Here is an 11,807-nt window from a genome sequence, read left to right on the forward strand (position 1 = left end):
TTATTATCAGTAAGATCCATAGTCTGTGCGGTCGATAATACTATTTTTAACTCTCTGATAGATTTGGCAGGAACCATCCCGAGCATTGTGTGAGGTTTGATTTGTTTTTTCGTGATGACAGTTAGTGCATTTTGGACTATTGTTTCGATTTGGACACTCTTTGTATGTATGGTCACCAGCACAGTGGCTGCAGGTGGAAGTTTCGTGTACGCAGCTCTTGGTTGTGTGCCCGAATCCACAGCACTTATAGCACTGTAATATGGGTACAAAGTAGGCCACCCTACAGCGAGACCATTCTATGTTTAGTTTTTCAGTGATGAGGTGCTGCCGCCTCAATAGAGGAGTGACCTCCATGACCCAGTTACAGAATTGACCATCACATTTTCCAGTATTAAACTTAATTTTAAAAACTTCCTTGAGATCTTCTTGGCTGTACCCCTCGATGTGGGTTCCTGTCCGTGGTGAGGGGACCTCCCAGAGATGGTTTAGAAACTCTTCTTTACCATCCCTGGGATCTGAACGCCCACCCACGTGTTTGCCGTGCGTGGTGACCCATATGCCGGAAAGGAGGATCCTGGTAGTTGAGGGGCAACATAACGTCCCCAATACACTGCTTCGGCCCTTGCTTCGGATAAACGGGTGGCTCAAATCAGGCTCCGTTTGAGTTAATCGGCTGGTCGTTGAGTCATTGTTGACCTCGGCTTGGAGTCAACCGATCGATGCAGACCGGGCAGACACATCAGACAAGGTGTGCTCTTCTCGACTGCATTGTGAGGGTATAGCTCCTGGAAAACCCTGGTGCGACGGTCTATGGGAGTCTCCCATGTGACGGCATCCCCTTGTTGGGCCCCATGGTGGGTGGGGTCACCAGAAGCTGAATGTTTTACTTTCAATCATGGATTCCTCAAAAATAAAAGATCCGAAAGAGCGAAAAAATTTAAAAATTTTAAGTATCCCAGCATACTTAATAGTACACGCAACTGGTGACAAACCCTTATCTAAAGCTTCTCCTTTTCTCATTCAAAAATTGTTCCAGTCGACTATTGGAGATTTGAAAAAAATTCAGAAATTAAGATCAGGTGATTTACTGGTGGAAACATCCTCCCCACAACAATCTGCAAAACTTCTAGAAACAAAGACCCTGGGAGAAATGGAAATCACTGTCACACCACACGGAAGTTTAAACTCATCACTTGGTGTGATATCTGAAATTTATCTGATGTCTGAAGACGAATTAGATATTCAGATTGGTCTTTCAGATCAAGATGTCGTTGCTGTCCAGCGCATTTCAATTTGTCGAGATGGCAAGTTGATACCAACCAAACACCTGATTCTTACTTTCAACAAACCAACATTGCCATCCTTTATAACAGCAGGATACCTACGTTGCTCAGTCCGTCCATATATCCCAAATCCGCTGCGTTGTTTCAAATGCCAGCGATTTGGATACTCTCAAACATCCTGCCGAGGAAAAAGCGCATGTGCACAGTGTGGGACTGAGGGTCACGACAGTACAGAATGTAAAAGTACCTCATGCTGTGTAAACTATAGGGATGCCCATACTGCTTACTCTCGGAGAAGCCCTGCATGGCAGAAAGAAAAAGAAATACAGCGTGTAAAAACAGTCAACAACTTACTCTACCCAGAGGCACGTCGCATGGTCACTTCAAGTGCACCAATGAAACAAAAAACATTTGCTGCTGCTCTGAAATCCACAAAGACATGTGAAGTTCAGACAGACATTTCTGTTTCCCCAAAGAAATCTCTCACTCGCCATGCAAAATGTTTACTGATCCCTTCAAAAGAAACAGCAGAAAATGACAATACAAAACAAAAAACACCCCTACCTAAAACAGGGGTGATAACAAGAAACCTGGGTTCAAAAAAGGCTAGTAAGAACCCATTAAACAAACAGAGAGTGAAAGCAGCTCTCTCTAAATCTAAAAAATCAGAGGCTCAGTCTGTGAGCGAGTTCTCTGATATCTCTGATGAAGAGAATAATGTGGAGGTAACAAAACCAATGTCACCTCCAAAAGAGAGACCGCCTGTTAAATTAAAGAGGGATACCCTCGCAAAGAATGCTGCCTCAACCACATAATGGATTATAAAATAATCCAATGGAACTGTCGTGGTTTCCGCAACAACTTTTTTGACGTTAAACACTTGACATCACTTACCACATCTCTCTGCGTGGCACTCCAGGAAACACATCTAAAACCTGGAGAAAAAATTTTTTTAAAAGGATTTGATGTTTAATGTAAGGATGATGATAGCCACACCCGTGCCAATGGAGGTGTGGCTGTACTGGTTTCAAACCGCATCTCTTCCTTACCAGTACAAATAAGAACAGAGCTGCAAGCTGTGGCAGTCAGAATTTCAATTAGAGTAACTGTCACAGTTTGTTCCATATACTTGCCACTAGATGTCAGAGTCAATGAGGATGAATTGAATGACTTGGTTGAACAACTGCCGACTCCGTTTATTCTACTTGATTTCAATGGCCACAATCCAATGTGGGGCAGTCACGACATCAATTGTCGAGGCAGAGCCATTGAAAGATTCATAGGTAATCACCAACTATATTTATTTAATACTGGAGAAGTGACATACTTCCATGCCCCAACAAGAACATTTACTGCCATTGATTTGACATTAGCTAGACCAAATCTGTTTTTAGCGTTTACATGGGAGGTTGGATCTAATCCACTTTCCAGTGACCACTTTTCAATATTTTTAAAATATAGAGACAGAGGAAGCTGTGAAACAGCCCGTCCACCACGCTGGAAATTTGAAATGGCAGATTGGCCTGCATTTTCCTCTTTGGCTAATATCACTGAGGAAATGGTCAATACTGCTGACATCAATGATGCAGTAGAAGTTGTCACTTCCAGTATTATTCAGGCAGCCGAAAAAACAATGGGAAAAACGTCAACCAGATATCCAAAACATCCGAAACCATGGTGGGATGAGAATTGTGAGGCAGCATTTAAAAAGCAAAAGAAAGCATGGGGGATTTTCAGAAGATACCCCACTGCTAGCAATTTGATTCCTTTCAAAAAAGAAAAAATGCCAGAAGAATTAGAAGGCAAAGCCAAAGGGATTTTTGGAGGAAGTATGTATCTAGCATAACATCTTCCATTAGCTCAAAAGCAGTCTGGGATAAAATCCATAAAATTAACGGGAAATATGCTTCTCATTCTTTGTTTATGCTGGAAAATAATGGCACAATAATCAGTGACATAAAAGGTATTGCTGATTTGTTGGGTGAAACATTTTCGTCTTCATCCAGCAATAATATGTATACAAAGGATTTTCAGGCTTATAAAGTTCAAACTGAAAAACAATATTTAAACTTCCACTCCCCATTTAATGAGGAATATAATGTGCCATTCAGCAGAATAGAACTATGTACAGCAATCTCTCGCTCGGGGAATACTGCTGTAGGCCCGGATAAAATCCATTACAGCATGATTAAAAATCTGTCAGACAATTTCCTTAGTAACCTTCTGAATCTGTTTAACAGAATATGGACAGAATGTATTTTCCCTGACTCTTGGAGGCTATCAATTATTATTCCCATACCCAAGCCAGGTAAAGACTGCAAGAATCCCTCCAATTATAGACCAATTTCTCTGACTAGTTGTCTCTGCAAACTTTTCGAGAGAATGGTCAACAGACGCCTGATGTTCCTCCTAGAGGAAAAGAACTACTTTTCACCACATCAGAGTGGATTTCGTAGGAACAGAAGTACCACAGACAATTTAGTAAACCTTGAAACATCTATACGCGAAGCGTTTATTAGACGACAGCACTTAGTGTCTGTGTTTTTCGATATAGAGAAGGCCTATGATTGCTGTCTGGCGATATGGGATACTCTGTGACCTGCACAAATTTGGATTGCGAGGTAATTTTCCAATTTTCATAAAAAACTTCTTGCAGAATAGAAGATTCCAAGTTAGGATTGGCAACACTTTATCTAGGCTTTACACACAAGAAGAAGGTGTCCCTTAAGGTTGTATTTTGAGTGTGACTCTGTTCCTAATCAAAATCAATAGCATAGCTAAGTGTTTTCTTTCCAGTGTGAAACACTCCTTGTATGTGGATGACTTTCAGATCTCCTGTCAGTCTACTAACATTAGTTTTATTGAAAGATAACTGCAAACCTCTTTAAATCGGATAGACAATTGGTCCAAGATCAATGGTTTTACTTTTAATGCAGAGAAGACCTTGTGCATCCACTTTTGCCGAAGGCGTGGTTTGCACTTGGACCCTGAAATTAACCTAAATGGGGTTAAAATTCCAATGGTCAACGAAGCAAAATTTTTGGGTGTTGTGTTCGACCATAAATTGACGTTTTTGCCACACTTGCGCAATTTGAAGAGTAGATGTTTAAAATCTCTGAACCTTTTAAAGGTATTATGCTGCTCATCCTGGGGAGCAGACAAATGTTCAATGCTTAGAATATATAGAGCCCTTGTTCGCTCTAAGCTTGATTATGGATGTATCGTGTATGGCTCTGCGCGAGAATCTACTCTTCGGATGCTGGATCCAATCCACCATCAAGCATTGCGTTTGTGCACTGGTGCGTTTCGAACTTCTCCTGTCTCAAAGTTTGTACGTAGATGCTTATGAACCTCCACTATATCTAAGGAGAGAGCAGTTGTTTTTGTTCTATTATATTAAACAGAAATCTCTGGCTAAACCTTCAGTTTATTGTAGAGTATCAGATACTCAGCTGAAAAGATTATTTACAGCTCGCCCAAGTTGTGTCCCTACATTTGACATTAGAATGGAGAATGTAAGCAGCACGATTGACCTGGACACAAGCAACATTTCACAGGTCGAGGTCGATAATATATCACCTTGGTCAACTCCTGTGATTAATGTTGACTTTAGCTTAAAGCAGTTTCTTAAGGAATTTACCCCGGACTACATCTATAGGCAGCACTTTGCAGAAATTCAACACCACGACAGGAATTTAATTCCTATTTATACTGATGGATTGAAATCAGTTGATTACGTTGGCTCAGTTTTCTTCTGCCAGGATGAGATCGTGGCAGAACAAATTGCATTGAATTCTTTCATCTTTACTGCAGAGTTGCAGGCTATTTACCTAGCCTTAAAATATATAATTAGTAAAGGTCATCGTCGCTGTGTTATTTACATTGACTCAGTTAGTGCACTTTAGACTTTGATCTCACATGAACCTAGTTCTCACTCTATAGTGATTAAAATTCGCAAACTGTCCTGCCATCTTATTGCGAGTAATATTCTTGTAAAATTTTGTTGGGTCCGAGGCCATGTAGGTATAAGAGGGAATGAAGAAGCTGATGCAGCTGCAAAGTCAGCAAATTATTTTTAGCATACAATGTTTTCTGAAGGAGGTGACTTGAAGCTGGTTGTTAAAAAACGACTAGCAGAGAGATGGCAAAATGTGTGGAACGAACAAGTCCACAATAAACTTTACGAGATCAAACCTATAATAGAAAATTGGACACACAACAAACAGTATGACAGGAGATCTGAGGTCATTCTTACTCGTTTGAGAATTGGACACACTCGACTGACTTATCAACACCTTCTGACGGGTGATGACTAGCCTGTGTGTCAGTACTGCAATTGTACTGTAAGCGTTAAGCACATACTGAGCAATTGCACTGCCTCTGAAAGGATTCGTAGGCAGCATTTTGGAAATGCAAGTTTTGAAGAGATTTTGGGCCAGAGGCCAAATGTTGATAAATTACTGAACTTTCTAAAAGTTACAAATATTTATGAACAGATTTAGTTGTTTGTTCGTTTATTTTATATTTACACCTTGTTACTATATACATTTTATTTGTTATTTATTTTTGTTATCGGTTCTATGTTTTTTGTTTTTGTCTTCTGTTTCATTTTGTTCCATTTTATTCTATTTATTATTGTTATTTATTTATGTATTTATTTATACCATGTGTTGTGGCGCAGCTTGGCCTGTGTTGTTTTTGTGCCAAAAAACTATTACTAATTAACCAACCTTCTTGGCTGTAATTTTTAGTTAGAAGACTATTCTGTTCATAAATCAATTTGACTAGATCTTCATGATCTATTAGTTTGTGTACAGAATAGATAATGATGTATGGATTTTTTTTTAGGTCTTTTTGTGTGTAGCTCCGGGATATTATCTTGTATTGTTTTTTCAAGCTTTTCAATGTCATGTTTGTTATTTAGCTCAATGGCTATCCCTCCAGAGCCTATGTACCTAATGCGTTCGACTCCTATTCCCAGCTTGGAGGTCTGGATCTTTTGCTGAATACACTTTCGAGTGTTATCGCTGTTCTTGTCTTCGTCCTTTTGATAAACCAAAAGAACATTTTTACTCTGTTTTGTGGTTTTGATTTTTGTGAGGGATTCACGGCGAACCCTGATTTCAGGATGGTGCTATAGGAGGGAATGGAGGCAGCTACTTACTGTTCCTTAACCTGCTTCAGCTCAGCTAAGACCTCTTTTGTTTTTTCTACCTCAGCGGAAACAATTTGCATAATATCTTCCTTAGTTAGCAGTAGAGCCAGTTCGTTTACGATGCTATCTAACAGTGTATGTTCTCGAAACATGGCCTCGGCCATGCTTATTTTTTTTCCTATTTGTTCAGAAAAGTACTTAATGTGCTCTTTGCCATAAAGTTTGCCTTTTAAATTTCCAACACAGTATTCCTTAACGTCATTAAGGATTGTGTTAGAATTGTTCAAAAAGTTAGAAATGGCTATCCGAGCCATGCTGAAGTGCTTATTCCTAAGCGAGATAATACAACTATATTTGGCTGACGCACTAGTCATAGATACGAATATGCATGAGATCAAAGTCAGTCAGAAGACGCGCTAGTCTGGACCAGTCCCTTAGTGCGACCGAGACGGGGGACTGACTTTGAATTTTCATTTAGATCGATTAATGTACTTACCAGGTAATTCCTGGTTAGAAATTTTGTGGGGATGGTCCAATAGAATGTCCTTGCACTGTGGAGTTATTGATATTGCTTGAAGGTGAAGAGTGATAATGGCAGAAACTCAGACACACCAGCTACATTAGAGATGCCTCTCTATAAGGGTCCCTGAAGATGTCGAGATGGCCAAGCTAGCTTGGCCAGTGAAGACACTGACTGAAACTGCTTGGGAAACTGGTCTGCTTGGTATTCTGGTATGTCAATGAGCTGGCTATCAGCGTTACTTGAGTAATTTCCATTTTGATCTTTTTACCCATGGTTGGTAATTGAGTTGCATAGACGTGCACCCTTTAGGTCGATTAACAATCCATATTTTTGTAGAAAATCGGTGCCTATGATTGGCTTACTGACATTGTCTAGTACAAATGGCCACTGAAAATGGCGGCGGAGGATGAGCCCAAATGTAACTAACTTGGTGCCGTACATTCATATGGGTGTACTATTTGCCGCATAGCACTTCACAGCATGGCAGTCATGGCAGCATGCCGTTTTCTGAGAAGGGTAAAACACATATGTCGCTTCCACTATCCACCAAGTACTTGTGATTAGAAATGGGGATGAAAATGAATAAATGGCTCCTGTTATCAGGTCTGAAATCACAGCAGGTCGTTTCGTGCAATTTCCTTAAGAGTTTCCCAACTGGCGGAAAGAGCATGGGGAGTGGCAGCATTTTGCCTCGCTCCTGTATTTCTGGTGATACCAGCAAAGGTCGCTAGGATCCCCCTTGGGCGTCTTTGAGTGCCGCCACAAATGTGATCTTCCTTGCCTAAACTTGTCTCAGGGACAAGCTAATCATTTGATTCTCTGACTTGGGGATTCTATTTGTGTCTGTAGCTCGCTTAGCTGAATTTGAGTATTATCGGGGTTGTTTTGGACTTCGTTGATGTTTGTGTGCATTACTTCACCTATTTTGTCAGCCATGGTGGCCAAGTTTTCTAATTTGTCATCAGAGGCTGCCAGGATTGTCTGGGTCTGTTGCAGCAGTCATTGTAACCATAAGGTTTTAAGGAAATCTTCTCCTAATTTGTTGTTGGCTAACTGTCTCATTTTTGTCAGTAAATGTGTTGGCTTTTTGTCTTTCAACATGATATCTGAGAGTAGCGCTTTGATCCGTCTTTGTTTCGAGTCTGAAAAATCAGCGAGTAGTCTGGCCTTAAGTGTATTATAATGGTTTTCGGCCAGTGGGTTGAGGACAATGTCTCTTACGTAGTTTAGGATGTCAGAGTTGAGAGCAAACACGACAGAGTAGTACTTGATAGTGTCTTTTGAGATGCCTGAAATGGCAAACTGGGCCTCTATATTGGCAAATCATAACTCTGGGGTCTTGTCTTAAAATGGAGGTAGTTTGAGAGCCACTTTGTTCACTTTTGCAGTGGGTTCGGGCTTTGTCATCTTTGTTCAGCTGTTTGACCGGCGGAAAGAGAAAAAGAGGCCTACCCGAATTTCCATAAATGGCGTCTGGGCTTCAGGCTTGGGAATGTTCGGTATTGTTCCCACATTGTCGGATCATGTTCGGGTCACCAGTGAGGGGACCAGTAATGGTTCCTCTCGATAGTTGAAGTCAGTAGGTTGGCTATCCAATCCCATCCATGAACTGGATTGTCATAGCGTCCAGTTGTATATTGTCAATTGAAGAGAAAGTCTAAATGGCAGTTATCCGAGTTTATTTACAGATTATTACAGCTCTACATACAAAGGTTATACAAAAGTCGATAGTATGGACAAAGGTCAGAGCACATGAGACAGACGTCTGGAACAAAGCACATCGAGCCGAAAAGTGATTAGCCTCAACCCTGACATCACGTCGGTTGGGGACAGTGTTCTGTAGCAGCGTTAGCAACCACCGCACTAGTAAGCAAAGTGTCTGGAGCGAGCCCTACTACATGGTATGTAGATGTAAGATGAAAAGTGAAATCCCAGCAAATACCCTAAAAACAGATGGCGCACACACCACAAGCTATATGGATACCATTAACTATTTATTCAACATGCACTTCCCAAGTGATAGGGAGGAGGACGGCACATACACACAGGAAAGGATGAGGTAAAATGCTTAATGTCCCCCAGATACAGAAGAGGATAGGCCATTCACATTTTTAGAGATTGAAAGAGCAATAAGATCATTCAAAAACAGGAAAGTGTCTGGTCCGGATGGTATAACACCAGAAATGCTAAAACATGCATTTAGTCTAAGCTGTGCCAGTGGCCTTCTCATACACATATAACAAATACCTCAAAACGGAGTCTTTTCCGAGAATCTGGAAACAGGCGGCGATCAAATTTATACCTAAGCCCACTCAGACTGGTCAATTTAAAGCAAACCAGTACAGACCAATTAGTCATCTATCTATCTATCTCCTTCTCAGCACTGTTTAAGTCAATTAATAAATAAACACACCTGTTTTATATTCACTGAGCTTATTGTTTTATTCCTCTGAACATTTTCAGCCTACTATAATAGGCCATCTTCAGGCTTTAGATTTTTGTTTGAATTGTAACATTCGAATTTATTTGAATTTGCATTTTAAGTTAATAGATTAACATACTCTCAAAACGCATTGCTAACGAAAAACTTAAAGTAAAAAATAAATAATAAAATAACTGAATAATAACACAAAAATAATAAAATACAAAAACTGAATAATGGCGAATAATTTTACACCTAGATTAATTAATTGTGAATATTAATTCCTCTACAATCCAGGTCAAATTTTTATGTATTATCAAATCCCATACTCTCTTCAGTTTTGTCCCCTCGATGTGGGTTGCTGTCCGTGGTGAGGGGACCTCCCAGAGATGGTTTAGTAACTCTTCTTTACCATCCCTGGGATCTGAACGCCCACCCACGTGTTTGCCGTGTGTGGTGACCCGTATGCCGGAAAGGGGGATCCTGGTAGTTGAGGGGCAACATAACGTCCCCAACACACTGCTTTGGCCCCTGCTTCGGATAAACGGGAGGCTCAAATCAGGCTTTGTTTGAGTCAATTGGCTGGTCGTTGAGTCATTGTTGACCTCGGCTTGGAGTCAACCGATCGATGCAGACCGGGCGGACACGTCAGACAAGATTTGCTCTTCCTGACTGCATTGTGAGGGTATAGCTCCTGGGAAACCCTGGTGTGACGGTCTATGGGAGTCTCCCATGTGACGGCATCCCCTTGTTGGACCCCATGGTGGGTGGGGTCACCGAGAGCTGAATATTAATTTTTCAATATGGATTCAATACAATCTAAAACATTAGGTACCAAAGCATCACCACCAAGTGATTTTACTTCCATTAACCAACCAGCCTACCTTATTGTTCATGCTATGGGAGAAACATTTCTGTCTAAATTTTCCCCCTTTTTGATTCAAAAATTATTTGAATCAACCATTGGGCATCTTAAAAAAATCCAAAAATTGAGGTCAGGAGATTTACTCGTTGAGGCAGCCTCTCCTCAACGATCAGCAAAGCTTTTAAAGACTAAATCTCTAGGAGACATAAATGTCACCATCACACCACACACAAGTTTGAACTCGTCACGTGGTGTGATATCTGAGATCGATCTGATGTCTGAAGATGAATCAGATATTCAGATCGGTGTTTCAGATCAAGGTCTCACTGCTGTCCGACGCATCTCCATTCGTCGTGATGGCAAGTTTATACCAACTAAACATCTGATTCTCACTTTTGGAAAGCCAACATTACCATCATTTGTTACTGCAGGATATCTGCGCTGCTCAGTTCGACCATACGTTCTAAACCCGCTGCGCTGCTTCAAATGCCAGCAGTTTGGACATTCTCAAACATCCTGCCGAGGAAAGAGCGTATGTGCACAGTGTGGAACTGAAGGTCACCAGAGTGCCGAGTGTACCAATACTCCATGCTGTGTGAATTGCAAAGATGCCCATCCTGCCTACTCCTGGAAATGCCCTGCATGGCAGAGAGAGAAAGAGGTTCAGCGGGTGAAAACTGTCAACAATTTATCTTACCTAGACGCTCGTCGCATGGTCACTTCAAGTGCACCGCTTAAACACAAGACATTTGCTGCAGTTTTGAAATCCACAAACTCGTGTGGAGTTCAAACAGATATCTCTGTTTCACCAAATGAATCTCTCACTCGCCACACTAAATGTTTGCTAATTCAGTCTAAAAAAACAGAAGAAAAGGAGAACGTAAGGACAAAATCAACCGTTCCCAAAACAGGAGTAATAACTAGAAATGTGGGTTTTAAAAAGGCAAATAAGAACCCACTCAATAAACAAAAATTGAAAGCAGCCCTCTCTAAATCAAAGAGATCAGAGACTCAGTCCATGAGTAAGCTTTCTGACTTCTCTGATGAAGAAATTAATAAGGAGGTGACACTACCAACCACACCTCCAAAAGGAAAATCAGCTGTAAAACTAAAGAGGGATACTTTTACTAAGAATGCTGTCTCAAACACATAATGGATTACAAAATAATCCAATGGAACTGTCGTGGTTTCCGCAATAACTTCTCTGACATTAAACATCTGACATCATCTACCCCATCTCTCTGCGTGGCACTCCAGGAAACACATTTAAAACCCGGAGAAAAAATATCCTTAGAAGGATTTGGTCTCTACCGCAAAGATGATGATAGCCACAACTGCGCCAGTGGAGGTGTGGCTATACTGGTTTCAAACCGCATCCCGTCCTTACCGGTACAAATAACAACAGAGCTGCAAGCGTGGCAGTCAGAATTTCTATTGGAGTAACTGTCACAGTTTGTTCCATATACTTGCCACCAGATGTCAGAGTCGATGAAGATGAATTGGATGCCTTGGTTGAACAACTGCCGACTCCATTCCTTTTACTCGGTGATTTCAATGGC

The 11,807-nt window shown here is 41.0% G+C and overlaps 2 protein-coding genes across 2 annotated transcripts; both read left to right on the plus strand.

The window, feature by feature from the left end:
• Window positions 1–895: 895 nt before the first annotated feature.
• On the plus strand, window positions 896–2,098 carry LOC136985858 (uncharacterized). The gene has a single exon (XM_067283229.1). The coding sequence runs from the start codon at window positions 896–898 to the stop codon at window positions 2,096–2,098; it is 1,203 nt and encodes a 400-aa protein (XP_067139330.1).
• Window positions 2,099–10,186: 8,088 nt separating this feature from the next.
• On the plus strand, window positions 10,187–11,401 carry LOC136985859 (uncharacterized). The gene has a single exon (XM_067283230.1). The coding sequence runs from the start codon at window positions 10,187–10,189 to the stop codon at window positions 11,399–11,401; it is 1,215 nt and encodes a 404-aa protein (XP_067139331.1).
• Window positions 11,402–11,807: the final 406 nt, after the last annotated feature.

This window comes from Centruroides vittatus, unplaced genomic scaffold (genome assembly GCF_030686945.1).
Source record: "Centruroides vittatus isolate TY-2023 unplaced genomic scaffold, ASM3068694v2 contig_98, whole genome shotgun sequence".
Taxonomy (NCBI): domain Eukaryota; kingdom Metazoa; phylum Arthropoda; class Arachnida; order Scorpiones; family Buthidae; genus Centruroides; species Centruroides vittatus.

Bases quoted from the DNA above. Each gene is read 5' to 3' on its own strand.
- LOC136985859 (XM_067283230.1), top strand. From the start codon at position 10,187: ATGGATTCAATACAATCTAAAACATTAGGTACCAAAGCATCACCACCA.
- LOC136985858 (XM_067283229.1), top strand. From the start codon at position 896: ATGGATTCCTCAAAAATAAAAGATCCGAAAGAGCGAAAAAATTTAAAA.